The sequence below is a fragment of the Lynx rufus genome, unplaced genomic scaffold (assembly GCF_022079265.1).
Source record: "Lynx rufus isolate CCGP_SWC_20201006 ecotype Redwood Valley unplaced genomic scaffold, mLynRuf1.p SCAF_4, whole genome shotgun sequence".
In the NCBI taxonomy this organism is placed as follows: Eukaryota; Metazoa; Chordata; class Mammalia; order Carnivora; family Felidae; genus Lynx; species Lynx rufus.
The window spans coordinates 29,037,143-29,062,364 of NW_025814856.1; the positions used below are offsets into that span (position 1 = coordinate 29,037,143).

The window sequence follows — 25,222 nt, forward strand, 5'->3', positions numbered from 1 at the left end:
GTTTGATTGCTTTCTCTTTTTTGTCCTGACACTTTGCTTCTTTTTAGAATCATACCCAAAGAGAGGGGAGCAGCCCTAGTTTGACGTATTGGAAAACAAATTCAGAATAGATATTAAGTACAGAAGTTTTGCCCAGAAACATAGTGGTTGAGAGGTCTGTTCATACGACCCAGTAAGCATCGATAAGAACCTACTGCTTAAAGAAATGTCTGTGCTTGATCAAATCCTTGTTTTCCCTTGTTTCTCTGAGTTCAGTGTTTTTGGAGGGAGTTGGGGAGAATATTTAACACTAATAAATGAAAACAACCTCTCCTACCTAGATACTCGAAAAGTCTAGATTCCCCCTTAAAGAGTGGTCCTATGGTTGAGTATGAAGGCTACAAAGAGAATGAAAGCTGATTAGAGCACATTTTCTCCTCTTTGTCCAGCATCTTCTGAATATGATTATTTTATACTGAGGCTTTGTCTGCATTAGCAGTTTTATCTGCAAGGAAGGGACTTCTAATTTGCTAATTAGAGAGCTTGTTTTTCACAACCAGGATCCCACTGTTTTGGAAATCACTAAGCGTTTTCTCTGGGATGTGAGAGCTCCTAAACTAAAAACAATTTCAGCAAAGTTCATCAATATGGTGGACAGGCTTTGGCATATACTTACCTCGTGCGTTGCTGTAGTTCTTGAACTCAGAAGGGAAATGTATGTTCTCTCTCCTGCTTAGTCACAGCCCTTGGATCCTTACTTCAGCTTCTTTTTAATCCTGTTATGAATGCATCTTGCCAGATATGATTCTTCATTGTATTATCTAAACAATGTCTAGTTTCTTCTTTTTTCTTGAAAGAGCCCCAGATATAGGAGTCCCACCATACAACTGTAAAATTGTGCTTTGCTTTCTGGATATCATACCTAGTATACCTCATGGTATTGATAACTTAACTAGCAGAAGAATTACAGAACCAACACCATTCAGCCACACCATGGCCAAGCCTTTTCTTTTCATCTAAGTGTTAACTGCGGTTATTTACTCTGATGTCTCAGCACTGTTTTCTTTAAAGTGGGTTAATATGGTTGTTAAATATTTTTAAATCTTTTGTTACCTTAACTAGGGAAAACCCTCTTTGTACAAATGGATGTGTGATTTTAATTGGTTGTACATGTAATTTTTTCCATCGGCTTTTCCTTCCATCTTGATTCTGCAATGTTTATGGTATTTGGTATGGTAATGATGGGCCCTCTGTGCTTCTGTAAATGGCTGTCTGAAGACAACAGAAGTCCCTGCTAACTCACTTCATTTACCTTTATCTGCCAACTTAGCTTTGTGCTCCAACTACAAACACATGGTTTTATTGAAGATGTTAATGCTTTGATAGAAACAAATATTTTATTTTCTGATTATGAGGAGCCAAGGTCAAAGCTACCAGTAGGCTTTTCTCCCTAACCTATGGCCTTGGCTGAGAGATTCAGTCCTTTGTGGAGTAGCTTTTTGGATCTAGCCATGCAAACTGAGCTGAAATTGACATCCAGATTTGGTTTACATCAGAACTACCCAGAAGTCTCTACCCATTTACATATTACTATAGCAGGATATTTAAAGGGGGAGAGGAGTCCTTGGAGCCAAATGTCTGAGTTTGAATATTGGTTCTACTTTTTGCTTAACGGTGTGATCTAAATATGAAACAAATTAACCTTTGTAGGCATAATACCTTCATCCATAAAATGGGAATAGTATTGTCAGAAACAACAACAGAATAACCCAGGGACTTTGGTCCACTGTCAGTGGCCTGTGAATATTAGCTATATATAAAGAATGGGTGTAAAGTAGATAAGTCCAAAGCTGTTTACTAGGGAAGTGGTCTTGGACCACTGAGACCCTCCCATGCATCATCTGTATGACAGCGGCAATAGTGAAGTTTACAGCTTATGGTGGATTTGAGAATTAAGTGAGATGATTCTTGTAAAGCACGTCACACAACGTCTGGAAACAGTACTCATTGTCATGTCTTAGGACTGTTCGTGGCTGTTTTCACTGTTCTCAAAACAGTTTCCTTGGCCCCACTCAGTGCTGATATTAGAAGCTCAGGAATGTGGATTTTATTTATTTTTTTTAACTTCTCCACTACATAAAGCCCAGCACTTGCCTTTGGTTCAGTATTTAGGAACCATGGCCATTGGTGGACTGCCGCATCATGCCTGAGATAAAATCCTGAGGTGAAATTGTAGTCCACTTGCAAATAAAATTATTGATATTTTTCTACAGGATACTTTTTTTTTTGAATGGTGACCCCTGTCTTCACTGTCAGTAGAAATAGCTCACATCTATAACTCTCATAATTACATTATCTTCATCGGTGATCGGTTTCATTCCTAAAAATAAATGCTTCTTAAGGTTTATGAAATTTTCCATCAGACATTTTATTTTGATCACACATTGTTGACAGAGTGAAAAAGAAGAGAGCTGACCATTTCTGGGTTTTTGCTGGTTTGCTCTTTTTAATATTCCCCTTGTATGCCCAGTTTATCTCCTGCAACCTTTACTTATCCAATGCCTGCTCTGCCAGATGTGGGTAACAAGGGTGAGGAAATTCAAGTGTCCTGCCCTCGTACATTCTAATCTTCTGCAATGGAGGTTCCTTGTTGCTCCCTGTTTTAAAACTCTGCAGTGTGTTGCAAATATTACTAGATTTTCAAGTGCAACCAATATGGGTACCGGATTTCAGAGATAGCCTTGACAGAATGTCTCATGATTTTCTCAGAGTTGAGATGGAGAAATGAGGATTCATAGTAGATTGAAAAACTCTTCCCAGGGAATTCTGGATAATGCACCACTGTCATGATGGAAAGTTTTATATTTGGCCATGGCCTTTGGAGTATTTTTATCAACAACTTGACGGAGGAGATGGATTTATTAAATTTGCGAATGGCATGTTGCTGGGAGGCCGAGTTCTGAGATTAGATGACAGAATCAGGATCCCCCTAGTTCCTGAGGGGCAGGGATGATGGGCAAAGATTGAATATGATGTAGTAGAGAAGCCACAGGTGGGGCAGCCAAATGGAAGCATTGTACAGACTGTTGTTCAGATCACAACTTGAGTGTTGGCACAGCCAGTGCAGAGGACGGTCAGGAATGGAATGACTTCTCAGTGATATTGACTCTTCCTATATTCATCTCATTTTAAGGTTAAAGTAGAATATTTGCTTTAATAAGGATCTCACTTAACAATCACAAGAAAAAGACCCAAGGGTCTTCTTTGCCCACATAATTGCATAATACGTACTTCCTTTCCAAACCTTGTTTTCTATTACTGCCTCCTTCCTCAGCCTTTTTAGACATTTGGCCCTAATCACACCTAACCCATGAAATTCTAATAACATAGATAGACATAGACTATATATCTGATCATGGGTTTTATGTATGTCTGTGCTTTAAGGCTAGGAAAAAAACGTAACATATTCTGCCCCCCCCAAAACAAACATTTACTCACTGGGTAAACAAACATTTACTCATTTACTACCCTGTTGAGAGTGCATGCCATAATGTATTAAGACCACAGGAGTTCCAGAGTCTATAGAGAATATTCTCAGGTCAAGGTCTCAGACGTGTAAGTGTCAAAATTTTTTAAATATGTTTTTTGTTGTTGTCAATTACAAAAGTACTATACATCCTCTCAAAATAAATATCTTCCTAGGTCATAAGGGAGTAATTAGTGAAAAATCTCCCATCCCTATTTCCTCTTCATCTACTAGTGTTATGGTTTCTTACATATGCTTCCAAACGTATCTTATGTACATACAATACATATATATATGGCCTTCTCATTTTTCAAACAAGATTGGTATATATCAGTTTTGTCACTAAAAAAAGTCACTTGTGGGGTTCCTGGTTGCTAGTTGCTATAGCATATGACTCTTGATCTTGGGGTCATTAGTTTGAGCCCCACATTGTGGGTAGAGTTTTCTTTAAAAAAAAAATAACTTGAAAGTTTTACCATTTTAAAGAGCTCTCTTTTTTCTTATTCGTTGTCTCCCATTCCACACGTGCCATTGCATTGATTTCCCCTAGTTTCGTTAACTATCCCTTTGGAGATGGATGTTTATCTTGTTTCCAGTCTTAGATATTACCAACAATGCTTCCATGACTAACCTTAACCTTGTGCCAATGCAAATATATCTGTGGAATTAATACTAGGGTCCAAGGAATGCACGTTTGTTATTTTAATTGTTATTGCCAAATTTTCTTTGATACAGATTGTATCAGTCTCTCGGTAGCCATAAATGAAAGTGCTTATTTTGTGTAATCAAACATCTTGATGTTTACTAATTTAGTAGGTGAAAGAATACATCCATAAAATTTTAATTTGTATTTCTCATTATTAATGAGGCACAGCAACTTTTCCTACATTAAGGGTCCATTTGTATTTCCTTTTTTTGAACTCTTGGTTCTTATCCTTTGACCATTTTTTATTTTTATTTCGATTTTAAAGTTTATTTTTAAGAGAGCATGAGAGGGGGAGAGGCAGAGAGAGAGGGAGGTAGAGAATCCCAAGCAGACTCCCAGCTATCTGCGTGCAAAGCCCAATATGGGGCTCGAACTCATGAATCATGACATCATGACCTGAGCTGAAACCAAGAGTTGGACCGAGCCACCCAGGTGCCCCCTTTGCCCATTTTTATATGGGATTTTGGGTCTATTGATTTCTAGAATCTCGATATACCGAAGAAGATATATACTAAATAATTTTCCCTTTTGTGGTATAAATTGCAAATGTCTTGATGGCTGTTCATCTCTTTTGTGTCTCTTGTGGTGCTTTCTGCAATCAGAAAATTAAATATTTCTTTAACGTATATGATTTCATCAGTCTTTTCAGAGTTTGGGCTACTACATGATATATAGAAATGCTTTTCCTACTACAGATTTCCCTGCAACTGCTTCTTGTCTTTACTTATTTAATTGTTTAAATCTTGGATCCGTTTGGAATTTATACTTGAATAGAATTATCTACTCTTGAACCATTGTATAGTATTAAGTAATGGATGTAGTTTCCTTAGCACATCTCCACTGATGGATATTTGTACCACTGCCAATTCTTTCATCTTATAAACAAAAGGTCAGATGGCAAATATTTTATGTTGTGTCTCTTTCATAACTACTCAACTCTGGTTTTATAGCATAAAAGAAGCCATAGCTAATATGTAATGAATGAATGTGGCTGTGTTCCAATAAAACTTTATTTACAAAAATAACTGATGGGCCGGATCTGGCCTGCATACTGTACTACGCAAGCCCTTGTAATTTGTAGGTCATTCCCATAGATCTGGAATTGACTCTTTGTTCTGTCCCTTACTATGTGAGGGCAAGCCTCCTAGCCTCTAAGCCTCAACTTCCTTATCTGTTAAATGGGAGAAATGAGCACATCCTTGACACAAGTTGTTGAAAGGATCTAAGAAGATGAAACGTAGAAAGTTGTCATCACAATGGCTGACGTACGTTTTAAACTTTAAAAGATTGCATTAAAATGTTATTTAACTTGATAACTGAGGTTTTGGTGAATGTCTCAACCTAATCCTACCTAGTCCATTCAAACAGGTACTTATTTATTGGACCTTCTATGTGTTGTATGAACAAAATAGACAAGTATCTGACATCAAGGAGCTTCTTTTCTAATGGACTATCTACAAGAAAGGGAAGTAAACAAGGTTACAGAAATTGGATGTGATTGCTAAGCTGGCGGAGACACCTCTGACTAGGTGAAATGGAGTTGATGTTCTGTTTGTCACTGTCCCGTCTGCTAAATCTCTCCAATTTTCTTTCTAGATACCCTTTATGGGAAGTTACTTACACTATAAATTTAATGAAATAGAGAAAAGTACAAGTTACAGTGAACTGTTCACAGTGTGACAGACACAGGATCCGTCATGTTGTTTTGGCTTTACCTCATAAATGTGTCGCTTTATGTCTAGACATTCCCCCAGATAGCGTTTAGTAGTTAATACATTTTAGAGCATACATTCCTCCTTTTATAGTTGCCACAGGAAGCGTGTTAATCATCCTGTCTGCACCGTCTGAAGTGCCGTCCAGTGCCACAGACCCCCTCCACTCCAGGCCCCTCAGCTGTTGAGTGAATGCCTCATAAAACTGTTTTTAATTTCTTGTTCTTTTTCTCTCAGCCCTTAGGTTGGTGGGTTGTTACATAGACCGTTAGCCCTCCCCAACACCAAACTCTGGGAATGTTTCCTCTTCCTACCCGTGCTCCATAACATACTGTGGGTCATGACACTGGATGAGAAAGTAATGGTGAGAAAAAGGGCCCTCCAGCCCAAGACAGGAAATGAGGTCTGAGCCAGACCTCAACTGTCAGTTTTGTCTCCTTCCCCTTTGTGACCTGTGGGATTAAGACACGGTCTCCTCAGTGCACCTTTCCTACCTAACACCTTGTGCTGTGGCTTGTGTCTGAGGCAGAAGCCTTTGGTGAGAGGCAGCTGTTCCACTTGGGGCTTTCGGGGATTCTTATCCCCTGACCCCTCTGTTCCTAAGACTAAGAATTTACAGCACGGTCTTCAGAGTTTGTTCCCTGTGCTTCTGTCTAAATGAAATCTTTAAACTCTTCCTCAAGTTTATCCCTCTCCTGTGTAGGGAAAGAGGAGAGCTAGACACACAGAAAGGAAGGGGAATCAGGAGATGTTATCCTTTATAATAGTCCATCCAGCAAGCATTTCTGATTTTTATGTTTATAATTTAACATTTTCATGTTAGTGAAGAATGAGAAAGCATTGAATACTTTGTCTTTTTTTTTTTTTTTTTTTTTTTTTTTTTTTAAATTTTTTTTTTTTTCAACGTTTATTTATTTTTGGGACAGAGAGAGACAGAGCATGAACGGGGGAGGGGCAGAGAGAGAGGGAGACACAGAATCGGAAACAGGCTCCAGGCTCTGAGCCATCAGCCCAGAGCCCGACGCGGGGCTCGAACTCGCGGACCGCGAGATCGTGACCTGGCTGAAGTCGGACGCTTAACCGACTGCGCCACCCAGGCGCCCCAGAATACTTTGTCTTTTTAAACAAATATTCTGATTATATCATATATATATGTATGTATTTTAAGTTTATTTATTTATTTAGAGAGAGAGAGACAGAGAGTGAGCAGGGGAGGGGCAGAGAGAGAGGGAGAGAGAATCACGAGCAGGCTCTGTGCTGTCAGCGTGGAGCCTGATGGCAGGGCTCGAACTCACAAACTGTGAGATCATGACCTGAGCCAAAACCAAGAGTCAGATGCTCAGCTGACTGAGCCACCCAGAAGCCCCTATATCATGTATTTTTTAGTCACCAATAGCAGAAGGCATACTCAAGCTGTTTTAACTCCAAAGACATTTAAAATGGAAAAGCGTAGAGATGAAAGTTAAATTTCAGGAATGTTTGATCAGGTTTCCTCTCTTCCTCCTTCCTTCCTTCCTTCCCTCCTTTCCTTCTTTCCTTCCTTCCTTCCTTCCTTCCTCCCTCCCTCCCTCCCTCCTTCCCTTCCTCTTTCCTTCTGCCTTTTTACCTACCAGCTTTAGCCTCTGGTTAATTTCCCTTTCATTGCAGTTCAGTCCACTTTCTTCCTCTTGTTCATTCATATTCTGGGAGGAGGGTAGATCTTCCCTCAGAGCCCCATATTGAATAACACCAACCTAAAACATTCCCTCTGACCAGGGAAATTCCATGTGCTAATTGGCTTAGTCCTGGGTTAACACCCCTTCCCAAGCCAATTACATGTCAAGGAGGATGAAATTAAGCTGATTGCCAAAAGCCAATCAGACATTATTTCCAGAGCCAGAAGCCGGGTCAGACCATCCAGAATTTAGGGTTTGAAAGTAGTTTCCAGAAGAAAGTATAAATAATCATGTTTATTGAGCCTTAGTATGTGCCAAGTACTGTTGGACATTCTTTATCAGTAAGAATTTACTTAATGCTCATCACATCTCTGTGGTTTCTTGTAGGAATGTATTCAGCGAGGGTGAATGTTGGTAGGATATTAACAAATATTTTATATACCTAGTTCATTCTTCCTCAGTGTGAAAAGAACTGTTCTTGTTCTTACTCTTACATGTTTTGGGGTGCCTGGGTAGCTCAGTTGGTTGAGCCTCTGACTCTTGATTTTGGTTCAGGTTATGATTCCAGGGTTGTGGGATTGAGCCCTGCATTGGGCTCCACACTGAGTGTGGAGCCTGCCTAAAACTTCCTCTCTCCTCTGCCCCTCTCCCCTGCTTGCACTGTCTCTCTTTCTAAAATAAAAATAAATAAATAACACTAAAAAAGAAAAGAATTCTTACAAGTTTTAGAGACCATCCAATATTTCATGTGTAAGGAAGTTGAATCATTTTAAGGCTTGACCACTGCCACATCCATGTCTATCTTGCAGAGTTGAGAATGGAGTGAAAAGAGCAATATTGTGGCAGGACTGTCACCACCTGCCTCTCTAGTGTGCTTGACATGCATTGCTAATTGTTCTGGACTTTACTGATAAATAATCGTAGAGTCATTTGAGGCTAACATGTGAGTTAAAGCTTCTTGGCCATGTTTGATCTAGAATTCAAATGTCAAGTCTCATTGCCCCGTGCTTTTTCCACTATGCCATGTGACCATTTTAATCCTTGGATGATTGTTTGTGTTAAGTTTTGTGGAGGCAGTCAGAATTCCCGAAGATAAGATTGTTGTCGTGTGAAGTGTACTGAGTGCTTCCCTGGAAGGTTGAAAGCTTCGGGTCTGGAGCAGACTTACCTGTAGCTTATAAACACTTCAGATGTTTGGCATTGGGCAGTAAGAATTGTGACTTTTTTTGTTAATATCTCAGATGTTCTTTGTAATCAATTCCTTGTTGTATCTACAAAAAGCAAAATTAAAATTTGCCTGTGGGGTGCCTGGGTGGCTCAGTTGGTTAAGCATTTGACTCTTGATTTCAGCTCCGTCATGATCCCAGGGTTGTGAGATCGAGCCCCTTGTTGGGCTCCACGTTGGACACGGAGCCTGCTTAAGATTCTCTCTCTCTTTCTCTGCCCCTCTCCCCCACTTGTGCTCTGTCTAACAAACAAACAAACAAACAAACAAGTAAATAAATAAATTTGGCCCAACTTTAAACATTATTTGTTCCAGTCGCCTAGTTGGCTCAGTCAGTTAAATGTCTGACTTTGGCTCAGGTCATGATTTCACAGTTTGTGAGTTTGAGCCCCCTGTGGGGCTCTGGGCTGACAGCTCAGAGCCTGGAGCCTGCCTCAGACTCAGTGTCTCCCTCTTTCTCTCTGTCCCTCCCCTGCTCACACTCTGTCTCTCAAAAATAAATAAAGATTAAAAAAATTAAACATTACTTGCTAGATTTTGAGTGAATCAGCTATTTCATTATTAGTAGGAATTTTGACTGCATGTTTGGATGAAGGTAGATTCCTCCTGAAAGATACAATTTTTTAGTCCCAGATACTTCTAAACAGACATCATCATAGACTTTGTCTTTGAAGGACCTTCAGAATTCCCTAGTCTGTGAATTGCATCGTGCTCATAGTGCATGCATTATTCCTGTCATCCCACATACCCATGCAGACATCACTAATTAATCACCCAATCCTCTTAACTCCTGGATGGTCACCACCGGCGTTGTCGTTTTATGCAATACCGTCTTTTTTAAGGACAATATAATAGGCTCCAGAGAGATCTTCAGCATCAAGATTAGAATCTGGGAACTTCATTTTATTTTTATTTTTTTTTTCAACGTTTATTTATTTTTGGGACAGAGAGAGACAGAGCATGAACGGGGGAGGGGCAGAGAGAGAGGGAGACACAGAATCGGAAACAGGCTCCAGGCTCTGAGCCATCAGCCCAGAGCCTGACGCGGGGCTCGAACTCACGGACCGCGAGATCGTGACCTGGCTGAAGTCGGACGCTTAACCGACTGCGCCACCCAGGCGCCCCTGGGACCTTCATTTTAAATACTTGTGCTCTTTCACATTTTACCTAATATTAGTTTTAACATCCAGTCCTAAGACAGAGATCCTGCAAAATAAAATGAATAATAGTTGGTACTAAAGAATGAATAATGTAGTTGCCACGTCTGGTGTTACTGTCTGATACTGTATCTGGTATTATGGTTAGTTATTGATAATTACCTTAAAAGCACACCATTGATGTGAAATAGGGGGATGAAGGTTTTATACCCAAAATTTGAAAACAAAAAAATTTGCCCAACTCTTTTAGTCAATCGGAAGGAAAATTTCCATTTTCTTAACTGGCTTAAAAATTAGAAAACTCCTGGGGCGCCTGGGTGGCACAGTCGGTTAAGCGTCCGACTTCAGCCAGGTCACGATCTCGCGGTCCGTGAGTTCGAGCCCCGCGTCAGGCTCTGGGCTGATGGCTCGGAGCCTGGAGCCTGTTTCCGATTCTGTGTCTCCCTCTCTCTCTGCCCCTCCCCCGTTCATGCTCTGTCTCTCTCTGTCCCAAAAATAAATAAAAATGTTGAAAAAAAAATTAAAAAAAAAATTAGAAAACTCCTTTGAACAATGTCGAACAACTTCATAATTATACACGAATAAAAGGAAAACACTGGGGATCAGCAATATGAATGCTTTTTAGCGCTTCCTTTTTCTTTTTTTCATATGTCCAGCAATAAATGCACGAAAAGGTAATTAAGTTACTGGTAGTGGAGCATGCAAAAGAATCATAAGCTGAATCCCATAGAGCTTTTTAATTAAAAAATGGAATAGTTTTAAGATGTGTTTTAGATTTGGTAGAAAAAGCATTAATTATAATATTAGGTAAAAAAAATGAATACTAATATTTTTGGGTTGTTGCTGTTGGTTAAAAGTAGACCACAAGATGCAGGGTAATAACCCTGGATTCAGGTCATACTTTTAATATAAGTTCCTTGAGGGAGGCATTAATAAGCATATTTGACTAGCAACAGCACATAATATGTATATTAGTTTTGTTTTTAATTAGATTTAGACAGAATTCATTATTTTTAATGGCTTTTCATTAGTGAACAGAAACCGTTATTTGGATGTATTATGGTAAAATAAATTCAAGGTGTATGCTTACTTTCTGCAAAGAATCTCCTAGGTATTTAAAGAAATCATCGTTTGGAACACAAATCCTAGGTATTTGAAATTCCTTGCTTTTAAACAAAAGTATGATTTATATGCTCTAAAAATAGTACTTTTCTTTCTTTCTCAAGTCAGGTGTTAATAATGAACAATAATTAAATGAGATAGTTTACTTAAATGGTTGAAAAGTCTTATTGCTAAACATTTATATTGGTTCACATTGGACTTTTCAAATAATATTGCTGGACGTGGGGGGCAAAATTGAGATGTTTCTCTGGGATTTGTATTTTCTTTGAACACAATAGCTTAGTTTTGTTCGAAAATTTATGCATGTCGACCAGGTTCTGTGGGTTAAATCTGCCTTAAAAAAACACTATGAAGTGGGGTCTCAGAGAGGAGCCCAGATTTACAGTATTTGCCATCATTTTCACATGGGGAATTCTATCTACCTTAAACAGGCCAGTCGGAATTAAACTCCAATTGTGTGATTTATTCGCCTTACTGTAGAAATATGTCTTCCTGATGTCTACTGAATTGTAGCATCTCAAAATGAGAAAAATACAGTGGCTTGTTAATGGTACACCAGGGAGGTAAAAGCAGGTTTTTTTAATGCACAAATGAGCCGTAAATTAAGTAATAATGTTCTTCCTTAACTATAGTTTTTAAAGGTGAATTTCTCCAACTTTGTAACGTTTTTATATAAGCTTAAATAATGAAATATCACCCACACGTTTGCTGTGTTTTCTTCAAGCCAGTCTCTCTCTTCCTTTGGTTTTGTTCAGTGGAAATTCCTTTCATGCGAAGAGGTTATGACAACAATCCCAGTATTATCTATAAATCAATGCCCATCTCCTTTATCTGTTGGGCCATAGACCTACCCCCAGATACGTAACAGTAAATCCAATAAAATTTGGATATTAACAACACTTAGATTTTATTTGGCTTCTGAGTAGTTTCATTTATATTTCTTCATCTTATTTTCAGAGTAACCACAGAATGGCCCTATAAACAAAGAACAGTCAGGAAACCACCGCTGGTGTGTTACTGTTAACTCGCTAAACTTTATTCGGAGCTCATGACTTTTCACACTCATTTTTATATTTTGTCTCACTTCCTAATCTAGAATCCCACAATGCATTTTTTTTGGTCACCACTCCTTGGTCTTTGGTCTGTGACAGATTTTCAGGTTTTCCTGGGTTTTCATGACCTTGACACTTTTGAGGAGTATCGGCCAAGTATTTCATAGAATGTTCCTCAGTTTGGATTCGTTTGATGTTTTTCTCACGACCAGACAGAGGTTATGGAATTTTAGAAAGAATCCCACAGAGGTGATGCTCCCTTCTTATCGCATCTGTCAAGATGTGCATGATAGTCCGTGGTATTCCAGGTGGCCGTAACCTTCACCGCTTGGTTAAGGTGGGATTACCAGGCTTCTCCATGGGGAAGTTGTTATTTTTCTCTTTTCCTTTCCTGTTCTTTGAAAGCTAGGCACTAAATCCAGCTGGTGCTGAGATTAAACTCCAAGTCTGGGAGGATCAACTGTACTTTTGACTCTTGTGCTCTACAAATGGGAAGTACCAGGGCCTAGTAAACTTCTTAGCATTTCAAAGAGTGACTCCCCTAAACTGTCAACTTCAAAGTCCTGCCCCTGGGGAGGCGAGGGCCCCTCCTCTCTCTCTGTATATCATAAAACGCCTTCATCCTCCTGCCTTAGCTCTTGGTTGGACTACACATTTGTTTCCTCCATTAGATAGTCAAGTTCTTGAGGGCTTGCTACATGTTTCTATAACACAATAGCAATGGCAAAATAGCAGCCACCATTTACTGGGTTTTTATCCACTGATTATCTCATATAATCCTCAAAACTACCCTTTATTGTGGATACCACTAATATTTCCCCTTGTGTGGATGAGAAAATTGAATCACCTTCCTCTTAAGTTGTCCTGGAGACCCCCAGGGCAACTGGCAGCTCCGTTTGCTGGCCCCCATTTCTTAGCACTGTGCCTGATACTGAGCAGATGTCAGTTCAGTATTTAAATGTCTACAGTGATAAGTTGATGAAACAAGACTATTTTTCTGCCTTAGTTGACCTTCTTTGATTAGAGAACACTGTTAAGGCATAGAAAAAAGAAGAGAGCCTTAAAAATAATCATGCTTCAATAAAGGCGTTGAAAGCAAAGTTCTGTCACATTCCTTTCTTTAAAAAACTGTAATTGCATTTAGTGGGCTTGTTAAATTTGCACACGATTCCATCATGCACATCACATACCTGCAGCTTATTTTATCTCATCCCCATTCAGGCTAATTTAACATATAAGTGATGAAAGGAAGGAGTATTTATCTCTGAGGTTGATATCCTGACTCTTGAGTCAGGGAGACTTAATAAGGTCAGCAGATAGAAGTATAAAATGAGGGGCGCCTGGGTGGCACAGTCGGTTGAGCGTCCGACTTCAGCCAGGTCACGATCTCGCGGTCCGTGAGTTCGAGCCCCGCGTCGGGCTCTGGGCTGATGGCTCGGAGCCTGGAGCCTGTTTCCGATTCTGTGTCTCCCTCTCTCTCTGCCCCTCCCCCGTTCATGCTCTGTCTCTCTCTGTCCCAAAAATAAATAAACGTTGAGAAAAAAATAAAAAAAAAAAGAAATATAAAATGAAAACCAAAATAGTACCATAGTGTCATTGGAAGACAGACAGAAGTATGCAACTTGTTAAAATCATCTTCTAATTCATAAAAAAATAAGTATTAGCAATCCGCTGTAGGTAGGACCCTGTGCTAGGCATAGGAATAAAACAACACAAGACAGAGAAGGAACCTATTCCCAGAGAGTAATGAACTAATGGGGAAGACAGACACCAAGAAATAAACAACAAATTATATTAGTGATAGGATGTTCCAGGGAAAACAGGAGCCCACTGCCAAGAGTAACACACCACCCTGTACGTGCCTCGTGGAAGCCTCCCTGCCAGGGGTACCTTTACACTGACATCAAACCTTTAGCCAGGAATTTCAAATGCATCCACTGAATTCATTAAGAAGAAAATATTTTTCATCACAAGTTGAGTGGGATTCCACAGCCACTGTTTGATCCTCTTGCTGTAAATATGTTGGCAGTGTGTCTCCATTAAGGTGTGATTCCTCCAACGGCAACTGGGTGGTTCAGCCGGTTGAGAGTCCAACTCTCGATTTCAGCTCAAGTCAAAAATCTCACAGTTGTGAGATTGAGTCCCAATCGGGCTCTGCACTGAATGTGGAGCCTGCTTGGGATTCTCTCTCACACTCTCTCTGTCCCTCCTCTGTTCATGCTCTCTTTGTCTCTCTCAAACATAACTAAATAAACATTTTTAAAAAATAACTCATTCCTACAAGACTCTTAACAGGTGAATGGCGAGTTTCTTTTGGCAACCTAACTGCCCTGTGGTTTCTACCCCTGTGCTCTACCCTGCCCCTTTTAGGAAGGTATCCTCGTACATTAGTTTGTCATGTCAGAGTTGGTGAGCTGTTGAAAATGGATCTAACTGCCAACTGCTCATTCTAAGAAAGAGTCAGTAGGGGGAAACTGAAGCGCAAATGACTTTTCCTTCTTGTTTTCGATGGGTAATGTCATCCCTGAGGGCGGAAGGCTTCTTGCTGATGGTTTTTGCCTCCAAAACTAGGTTTGAAGTTAACCACAGTCTTTATTTAGAGCCATGTTTTTTACTCAACAGCGTTTATCCCAAGTTCTGAAAAACAAAGCATTCACTCCTGTGAGATTGTACAGCTGCAAATGATTAATGATATAATTCTCAGTCCTTTATAAAGTGTCTCAACACTGAAGAGGTTTATCCAGTGTGGAATGGTAATGGTGCTTCAATGTGAGAATAGGTAATCAATACCTCCGAGCTTGGAAAAGTGTTCTGTTTCCTCCACTAATGACATAGGGGTTTTTGTAAGGCAAGGGTGTCTGGAGCATGAAGCACTCCAAAGAAAAATTAATTTAAAATCCGAAGTGGAAGATCAGTTTCAATTAAACTTGCACTTGAATGTACATTGGGTGGAAGTGTGAAAGCAAGCATGTCGTTGGCTTAAATCTTCAGATTGTTACCAGTGAATAAATGGATCCCACTGGTACGAACCCTGATTATATTTTCATAGAGTGCTAAATTATATTTCACCCATGTCTGGAAGGTTTTGAGAACTAATATGAATGGCAAGTACTTTTAAGAGGTCGCAGAGTCCTTTTCTTTATTAGTAGGATAATGATCAGGTGTCTGTATTTACAAATGATGGCTTGCATTCTCACTTCTTCGGAGTCGTACATGTTTGGAGTTATTTTACTGTGCACGTTTTTCCCACCGAGTATAATTTTATTGTACTAGTGAGATCCTAAAAGGCATTGCACACACACACATATGTACGATATTACAACATTAGTTTCCATAATTTGAACATATAGGCTCATGAGACACATCAACAATCACTTTATTCGCCTATAAGAATATTTAAAGAATGGATCGGAAAATTGGAGCCATTCCTTATGTCCCCTTTCCCCTCCTTTTTTCCTTCAAATGTAGTGCTACAAGATGAAAGTGAAGTTTGGCTAGAATATATGCAAATGCACACTCTGTTCTTTTATGACTCATCATAGTCTTAGGAAATTTGACCAAGAGGTGAAACAACGGGAGTGAAAAGCCCTTGATGTGTCTTTCGTTAGTAGAAGTCCAACAGTAAAGACAATGGTGATGTTACCTTTCTCTAGAAAGCCTTATGACACTTGTAAATGATTTTGAAAAGTGCCCTGAGGTTGCTAAACCTTTGCCAAGCGGTGAGCATGTTCTTCCTGATAGTCTCTTTTATCTTACTGTTTGGGATGAGAATTCGGGAAAATAACCCAGGCATAGGAAGAAGCCAAGTTACTTGCCGGACAGCAAGAATAGGGATCATTTTTAGGGAGTCACCTCAATTGCTTTTGCAGCCATGAAGCTTTCATGACCATGAGTGAAAAGATTTTCTTTGTCTCTTTTTTCATGGTACCATTGTTTATATTAGCTGTAAGCTGTATAGACATAGGGAGATGGGGACATTCGTGGCCCGTGGTGGATGGCAGTGGGTTGGGGACAAATGTGTAGGCTTTTATTCAGTAGGAGAGAGACTTATGGTGTCTCTGTTCCTCCATCACACAAAGCTAGGTATAGAATGAGGTGTGAAAATACTGGTTCCTGGGTGGATTGGTCTCTTAAAATCACTTTGGCTGTTTGTCCTCTTCTATCTGATACATGAAGAAATTTGAAGCTATAAAACCTAGGTTGGAATCCATGTATGTATGTATACACATTATACTTTACTGATTGGGAAACCTAAAAATTATAAGATTTAGACTTATTTTATATCTGATTCTCAAGAACAGATGTATCTTCATCTTTCTAGCAAAAGACGTGTCCATTCAACAGGACACTCCTGCTTTATCGTGTCTAGAAGGGCAAAGGCCGGGAACAGAATAGTCTCAGATATTGGTTTAATTGTTTGATATCAATTTAATAGATATCACCCCCCCCAGATCATTTCATGTCCAAGTATAGCAGAGAGGCAGGTGCAGTATGTTTTCTCTGCCTGTGCCTGATTGATACCCAGTAGGATTCGGCATTATAGTTGCATTCCATTTTATTCCTGCTGCGTGTATCCCCAAGAAGCCTGTCTTTATACGAGTGCTGCATTCAGTCTGAAGGCACCTTTATACACCCATCTCCTAGGCCGGAGAGGGATTCGGAAGGAGAGGGAGTACCTGAATATGTAAGTTTACATCAGGCCAAACCAAAAAATCTTTCACAATTAACCTAAAAACCCTGCCTCATTGCCTCTTTGTAGTGACTCTCATCCCGTGTTACACTGCTTTTGATTTTTGATTTTTCCCTTTTCCAGTTCAAAAATTCCTGGGAGCTAAGAAGAAAGTTGTGTTTGTTACACTGTTGGTGATAGCAAAATATGCTAAACTGATTAAGGTGTTTTCTTGTGAATCAATGCTTTGCTTATTTGGGTAAACTTACTTAAATTTTCTTAAAAATGTGAACGACTCTGACAGCCCGTCTGCTCAACTTCCTTAATCTGATTACAGAGAAAGTTAGCAAATGTTTGATTACAAATCAAACAAAACAAAACTGTATTAAGGGACATATCCTTTCTTAAATCTTCTCACCCCATCAAGCAAGTGGCTTGGATCCATAGTTTCCACTGGACTGGCATCTTTGGAGTGGGCACATGGGGGAAAATGTACCTTCAGAGACATCATGCTTAGCTTCCTACTTCCGGTTCATTCCATCCTTGATCCTTGAACCATGAGGATTGAAGTATCGTTTTCTTTTAACAGGTGCCTATGGTCCTGAGCACTGGGTCACATCAAGCGTTAGCTGCAGGGGCCGTCATCAGTCTCCCATAGACATTTTAGACCAGCATGCACAGGTTGGCGAAGAGTACCAGGAGCTGCAACTTGATGGCTTTGACAATGAGTCTTCAAACAAAACCTGGATGAAAAACACAGGGAAAACAGGTAGAGTCTGTCTTTTTTTTACTAGTCCACAAAATACTGTGAAATATTTTTGGATGTCTCTAGTATTTACCTTACCTACGACTTGTTCCTTAGGTAGTGCATGTTGCTATAGGGGACATAGAGCTGAATGAGAGCTTTGGGATCAGCTCTTGGTGTGAGAACCAGCCACTTGCTCTACTAGCTGTGTGATTTTGGGCAAATTACTTAACCACTCTCTGTGCCTCAGATTTTAGAAGTATTATAAAGGTACATAATAAAATACTGTCAACCTCATAAAGTCATAAGGATTAAGTGAGTCAACATTTGTAAAGTGTATAGAATGGACTTTCAGAAATCTGCTCTATCCGTGATGATGGCCACTAGCCACATGTGGCTTTTTAAATTTAACTATTAATTAATTAAAAGCAAATAAGATTAAAGTTCACTCCCTCTGTTGTAATAGCCACATATCTTTTTTTTTCCCCCTGAGTTCATTAGGTTGTCCATGTTCAGTGTTTGAAAGCAGAGGATACATATTCAGATCTTTGTGGGTTTTTTTTGTGGGGAGAATTTTATTTATTTTTGACTTTTATTTATTGTATTTATTGTTTATTTTTTGACTTATTTTTTATTTTATTATTTATTTTTTTTACTTTTATTTTTCCAACTTTATTGAGAAGTAATTGACTTATTACATTATATAAGTTTAATATATACAATGTGATTATTTGATACATGCATATATTGCCAGGTGATTACTGTAATTAGGTTCATTAATATTCCTATCACCTCACATTGTCCCTTCTTTCCTTCCCTCCCTCCCTCCTTCCTTTCTCCCACCCTTCTTCCCTCCCTCCCTTCCTTCCTTTTTCTTTCCTTCTCTCCTTCCCTCCTTCTCTCTTTCCTCCTTTCCTTCCTTCCTTCCTTCCTTCCTTCCTTCCTTCCTTCCTTCCTTCCTTCCTTCTTTCCAGTGAGAATATTTAAGACATACTTTCTTAGAAACTGTGAAATACACAATATAGTACTGTTGACCTTAGTCACCATGATATACATCCCCAGGACTTACTTCTCTTAAAGTGGAAGTTTATACCCTTTGACCACATCTTCCCATTTACCACATCTTCAGCCCCTGGCAACCACCATTCTACTGTTTCTCTAAGTTCAGCTTTTTTAGATTCCATATATAAGTGAGAACATACAATATTTGTCTTCCTCTGACTTACTTGACTGAGTATAGTGCCCTTGAGGTCCATCCATATTCTCATAAAAGGCAGGATTTCATTCTTTTTTATGGATAGTATTCCATTGTGTGTGGACACGCGTGTGTGTGTGTGTGTGTGTGTGTGTAACATTTTACTTAATCATTCATGTATTGATGGACACTTAGGTTGTTTCCATGTTTTGGCTATTGTAAATAATGCTGCAATGAACATGGGGGTACGTATATATTTTCAAGATAATGATTTCATTTCCTTTAGATACATACCCAGAAGTAGAATTGCTGGATCATTGGGTAGTTGTATTTTTAGTATTTTGAGGAACTGCCATATTCTTTTCTATAGCAGCTGCACCAATTTACATTCCCATCAAGAGTGCACAAGGGGTCCCTTTTCTGTGCATCCTCATCAATACTTTTTATCTCTTGTCATCTTGATAATAGGCATTCTAACAAGTGTGAAGTGACATCTCATTGTAGTTTTGATTTGCATTTCCCTGATAATAAGTGATGCTCAGCCCTTTCCATATACCTCTTGGCCCTTTGTGTATCTTTGGAAAAATGCTTATGGTCTTTTGCCAAGTTTTAACCAGGGCTATTTAGTTGTTTGGTTTTTTGGATTATTTTCAGTGGGTTTTGGTTATTGTTTTTTGTTATTGTAGTTGTTGTTTGCTATTATTGAGTTACATGAGTTCATTATGTATCTTGGGTATGGAAATCTTTATCACATGTGTAGTTTGCGGATTTTTTTTCATATTCATTGGATTGCCTTTTCATTTTTTTAATTATTTCTTTTGCGTGGAGAAAGAAGCTTTTTAGTTCAATGTGATGTCACTTCTTTATTTTTGCTTTTGTGGTTTGTGCTTTTGGTGTTATGTCCAGAAAAATCATCCCTTAGATCGCTAAGACCAATGTCTGGGAGCTTTCTCCTCATATTTTCTTCCCGAAATTTTATGGTTTCAGGTCTTAGATTTATGTCTTTATTTCATTTCAAGTTACTTTTTGTGAGTGATGTAAGGTAGGAGCCCACCTTCATTCTTTTGCATATGAACCTTTAGTTTCCCCAGCACCATTTATTGAAGAGATCCATTCCCTTTGAGTGTTCTTGGCTCTCATATCAAATATTAGTTGATCGTATATTGTATATGTGTGGACTTATTTCTGGGTTCTAGATTCTGTTCATTGGTCTATGTGTCTGTTTGTATGCCTGTTTCATACTGTTTTGATTACTATAGCTTTGTAGCATAGTTTGAATTTGAAGATCATGGGTAGTATTGTGCTAGCCACATTTCAAATACTTAGTAGCCACATATGGGCAGCAGTTACCATGCTGAGGCAACACAGGTAGAGTGTGTGCTATCACTGCAGAAAGTTCTCTTGGGCAGCTCTGTGCTGAATGCACAAATGGAAATAAAGTTCTTACCTTCCTTGGGTTTTTGCTGTGTTAATATTTCCTATTTTATTAGAGCACAGAGGAACACTTTCTCGTTCTTTTGTATATCAGGTCAGCAACTCTAGTCTCCTGCTTCATTTTAACACAATCACCCTCACTTGTCATTTGAAATTTATGAATATGAAACATTCTGTTTTCACCATTGCTAATGCAAGGAGCTATCTCCCTCTTAATCACTGTTGTGCCATTATCAGTTTTAGATTGTCCATGGAATTAGAGAACGCTTTGCTGTGCCCCACTGCCTGATCTGAAAAATAAACACAGGGCTATTATATTACATCTCTACCTCATGCTACCTGGGATTCTATTGGTACTAAATATATTTTTCATATCTTATTTTTGAACTCTTATAACTCTCAACGATTAAAACAAACTCTCTCTCTCTCTCTTTCTTCCTTCTTTTTGAAATGATCCCTTTGTAACCAAGGATATCACTACAAACCCCTCTTAGTAATCCCTTTCAAGAGCCTTGGCTGGCCAGAGCCCTAGTGCTAAGCTAAAATGACTTCACTGTCAGCCCTTTTTGACCCACAATAAGAATGAAACCAGAGTCGTCTTTTCTTTTAACCTAAGTGGCTGTATGTACAACTTTGGGAGGATTCATTTTCTTTCTCCAAATCAGCATTTGTCTGAGATTATTCATGGCTGATGATTTGGGGTTGGCCTCATTTGTTGGTAAATTGCTTCTCACTTGTCAGCACAGTGATTCCTGGCTTTGGGCTCTTTGTCATAATGTTCTCATAATCGGTGGTCCTCTTGCCTTAGAGTAGGTAGGCTACCCTCTCTTGCACCTGAGTCATCCATTTGCATAGCTGCACAGGAAACATGTGGGACTGGTAATGTTATCTGTACACATGCTTTTTCACCCCCAATTCTCTCCTCCAATGTAGACAATATATATTTTTTGTTACAATTCAGAATTTCTCTATCAGTGGTCCTGCTTTGTATTTCAAGCGTGAGTAACCTTTGGAGAACCGTGATGGGAATATTAACTCTTCTGACCATCCGAATGTGGTGGACGGGAGTGTTGCCATACTAGGTGTTATCAGCTGTTGGCGTGGAGTGCCACCTCGGCGCCACATTCCGGAAACCTGCCAAAGGCAATTCGCTGGGCTCTCTGATACGGTTTTCTACTTGACTCGCAACGTTTGACAGCCTTCTGCGAAGATAACACGTTTCAGTGACAGCTTTCAGCTTGGTATCACCAATGACAGGTTTTAGATGAGTGTGGGGTTCACTCAATGCACGTTGATTCATGACCTTGGTCTTCCAGAAGCTGATTATCAATCTCTGTCACTGTGCTGACTTCCTAGAGTCATCAACAACGTGTTGTAGATCCATGAGTGCGCGCGCCTGAATTTAGAGCGCAGCCATCCAAATACGAGCACATCTGTCTCAGAGAGTCTAGAAGAAGCATGCCTTTCTGAGAAGCAGAAATAAATCCCCATTACTTCTCACTCTGTACTTACTACTGTAAAATTCATGACATCATCCTCGATTGGCCATATTTCAAATAATCTTAAGATGATTCCATAGGGCTGGTTTTTAAAAAGTGTCAACCACGTCTAGGCAATGTTAAACAAGAACATGGAATTGTTTCTCTGTTCTCTTAAGTTTCAGTTTATGGTGGTTTAGGAACAGGGGTGCAGAAATATTGTGTTATTGATTTTCTTTTTTCTTTGTCTTCTTTTTTTTGTTGTTGTTGATAAGCACAAACCTAGAAACTTCTTTCATTCTGTAGTTGTTAAAATGCCAGATGAATTCATAAATTTTCCAGTATTTTGGAGAAATGAAGATTTATCTCCCATGCATGAATCTTATAAATTCAACTGAAAAACAGTATACGTACTGTGCAGGGTGCCTTGCGTCTAAATTAAGGGCAAGTATTGACAGTATCCACTGTGAATAGTACTGATAGGTACCCCAGATGACATCAGTTTTCGAAAACACACATATCATCAGCCCTAACTAAAGAGGAAGTGGACCTACAGCTAGTGGTATTCCAGCAAAGGGATCTGGACCCCAAAAAGGAAGAGAATCCAGAGTGTGAGAAGAAAGTGGTCAGCAGAGTATAAGTACAAAGTACCAGAAACCTCTGAAGATTAAATCCTTCTGCTGGTACCAAAACTCCAGGAAAGAAAGCATACATATAAAACATGCCGTAGGAAAGTCTCCCAAATTCACTTCTGGTTCCAGAAGAGCTCACGGGAAGAAGAGAAAGGCCTTCCCCTGTTTGGTGACCTGAAACCTGCAGAGCCCAAGACCCCAGGTAAAGGCCCAGGGAAGAAGCCGAGAATCAAAGAAAAAGTAGAGAAACAATGACATTTTTCATTGGGGAAAAAGGACTCTCAAAAATGAGAGGCCAAGATCTTCACTACTCCTAGTAAATCTGTAAGAAATGCTCCCCATACCCCCAAACCATGGCCTAGAAAACCTAAAATTCCCTAGTCAACCTAAAATTAGAGAGTCAACCAGGAGGAAACATCTAAACTCCCTAAGGAGCTTTAAAAATGCCCAGGTCTTGACCCCTGTTGCAGCCTTCTCCAAAAGTGAGCCCCGGACTTAAATATTTTTTAAAAGCCTCAACAAGTTTTATGGATGTATGTTCATGGGTGTAGAACTTGCAGTTTGAAGTAAATCATTTGTTCTTCTATGTACTTGGTAATGTAACGGGGAAAATGGGACGCTTCTCTACAGTTGTTTTTTATTATTAAACTGCAACATTTGCTTCTGAGTGAATTACTGGCTTTCCAAAAAAATTGTTAAAAATAAAAAACAGGGGCACCTGGGTGGCTCAGTCGGTTAAGCCTCCAACTTCGGCTCAGGTCATGATCTCACAGTTCGTGGGTTCGAGCCCTGCGTCAGACTCTGTGCTGACAGCTCAGAGTCTGGAGCCTGCTTCGGATTCTGTGTCTCCCTCTCTCTCTCTGCCCCTTCCCTGCTCGTGCCCTGTCTCTCTTTCTTTCTCAAAAATAAATAAACATTAAAAAAATTTTTTTTAATAATAAAAATTAAAAAATAAAAAACAAAAACATGGATGTCATTTTACTACAGTTTTGCAAGCTGTTACCATTTTGGGGAACTGGACAAAGGGGACACAGGACCACTGTATTATTTCTTACAACTGCACATGAATCTATAATTATCAGAAAAATTATAAGCTTCATGAAAGAAAAGCCCCCCCATAAGCCACATGGTCTTTCTTTGTTTTACTTGTCCATTTTATACATACCTTGAATACCTAGATGAAGAAAAAATGTCTTTTTCCTTCATCATTAATTTTTAACCAACACATGTTTTTTTTTTTATTCCCCAGAAGTCTTTTTTTGAATTTAGTTCTTCCACAAAATAAATTCAGGAGAGAGAATTTATTTTTTTGTGATGGAAATTTACAGGTCACTTACCTGTAAAATAGACTGTCTTTTGGATATTAAAATATGAATATAGAAAGTTAATATTTAAAGCAGCCTATTATGTACAGACAGTAACTTTCCCATAAAACAGTTTGAATGTTCTTATGAGTCTTAACCCCCTGAGAGGGCTATATATCCAATCCAGCATAATCAATAAAGCAAGTTGGTTGTATGTAGCCCACTTCTCAAAAGTTGTCTAAAATACCTTTGCAAGACAGATAGCATCTCTCTTTTTCTTCCTGAGGAGCCATAACTGTCTATTGTGCCAGTTCTCATTTGATTTCATCTAAAGTTATTTCCCTTTCTTTCATTTTTGTAGAATGAATAGATAATGCACTCATCAAGAACATTTCAAGATAATCTTGCTGTTCCTAGTGTTAGCTTCAAGCTAAATGATCAGAATTTAAGAGTTAGACGGTGCTTCTGATGTATGTTAATAAGCCACGTTCTCCTATGAATTTGAACTATTGGAATGGCTTTTGGTGTTTCTCTACTTTTTCTTTCCTCCCACACCAAGGACAGATAGGAAAAGCATTTATCACCATGCTTTTACTTCCATTTGCCCACTTTATATGTGTTCGCTGTGTATTTTTTTCTTTGCCCACGTTCTTTCTTATTTGTCTGGATATGCCACAGTGCCTGGCCTCGGTGGATTCAAGAAAAGGTTGTTAAGTTAAGCAAAGTAGGTAGATTACAATAGCCAAAGTATGGAAGCCGCCCAAACGTCCATCGAAAGATGATTGCATAAAAAAGAGGTGTTGTGTGTGTGTGTGTGCGCGCGCACAACAGAATATTACTCAGCCATAAAAAAGAATGCAGTCTTGTCATTTGCAACAACACAGATAGAGCTAGTGAGTATAATGCTGAGTGAAATAAGTCAGAGAAAGACCAATACCATGTGATCTCACTCACATGTGGAATCTTAGAAACAAAACAGGTGAACAAAGAAACAAAGGGACAAAACAAAAAAAATGGACTCTTAACTATAGAGAACACACTGATGGTTACCATAGGAGAGGTGGGTGAGAGGTATGGGTGAAATAGGTGATGGGGATTAAGAGCACACGTATCCTGGTGAATACTAAGTAATGTATGGAAGTGTCGAATCACTATATTGTACACCTGAAACTAATACAACTGTGTGTTAACTAACCAGAATTAAAATAAAGACTTAATAAATTAAAAAAAATAAAATTTTTCCTATTTTAGAGGTCCAAATTCTTGGGTTCTTGCATCCTGTTACTATTCCGTCTTGCCTGAAGTCTGGAATTCACGTCAGAGCGATTTCACTGGGTCTGTCTTTGGTACACTACAAGTTCTGTGTCACATCCGCTCTGCTCCATTTCTTTTCTCTGAATCCCACAGTCCCAGCCCCTGTGCCATGGTGGTAGAAACTAGTTTTGGGAAAGACAGAAGCCAATTACACACCAATTACCTGGTGGGAAGACCAGTGCTTTTTACACAGATAGACTTGAGTAAATTTTGAATTTTGAGGGTCATTTTTGAAGCCCGCCTTTATTTTTTTAGGGCACAGGACTCTGTGCTAGATTGACATGTCATATCTTGTACGAGTAAATGGTCAACTGATC

General features: G+C 39.2%; 1 protein-coding gene across 1 annotated transcript in view; it reads left to right on the forward strand.

The window, feature by feature from the left end:
• Positions 1-25,222, forward strand: part of PTPRG (protein tyrosine phosphatase receptor type G) — a 578,709-nt gene that overhangs the window by 260,062 nt on the left and 293,425 nt on the right. The window contains exon 3 of the mRNA XM_047095189.1: positions 17,393-17,572. Within this exon, the coding sequence (XP_046951145.1) occupies positions 17,393-17,572 (180 nt within the window). The remainder of the gene's footprint in view (positions 1-17,392; positions 17,573-25,222) is intronic.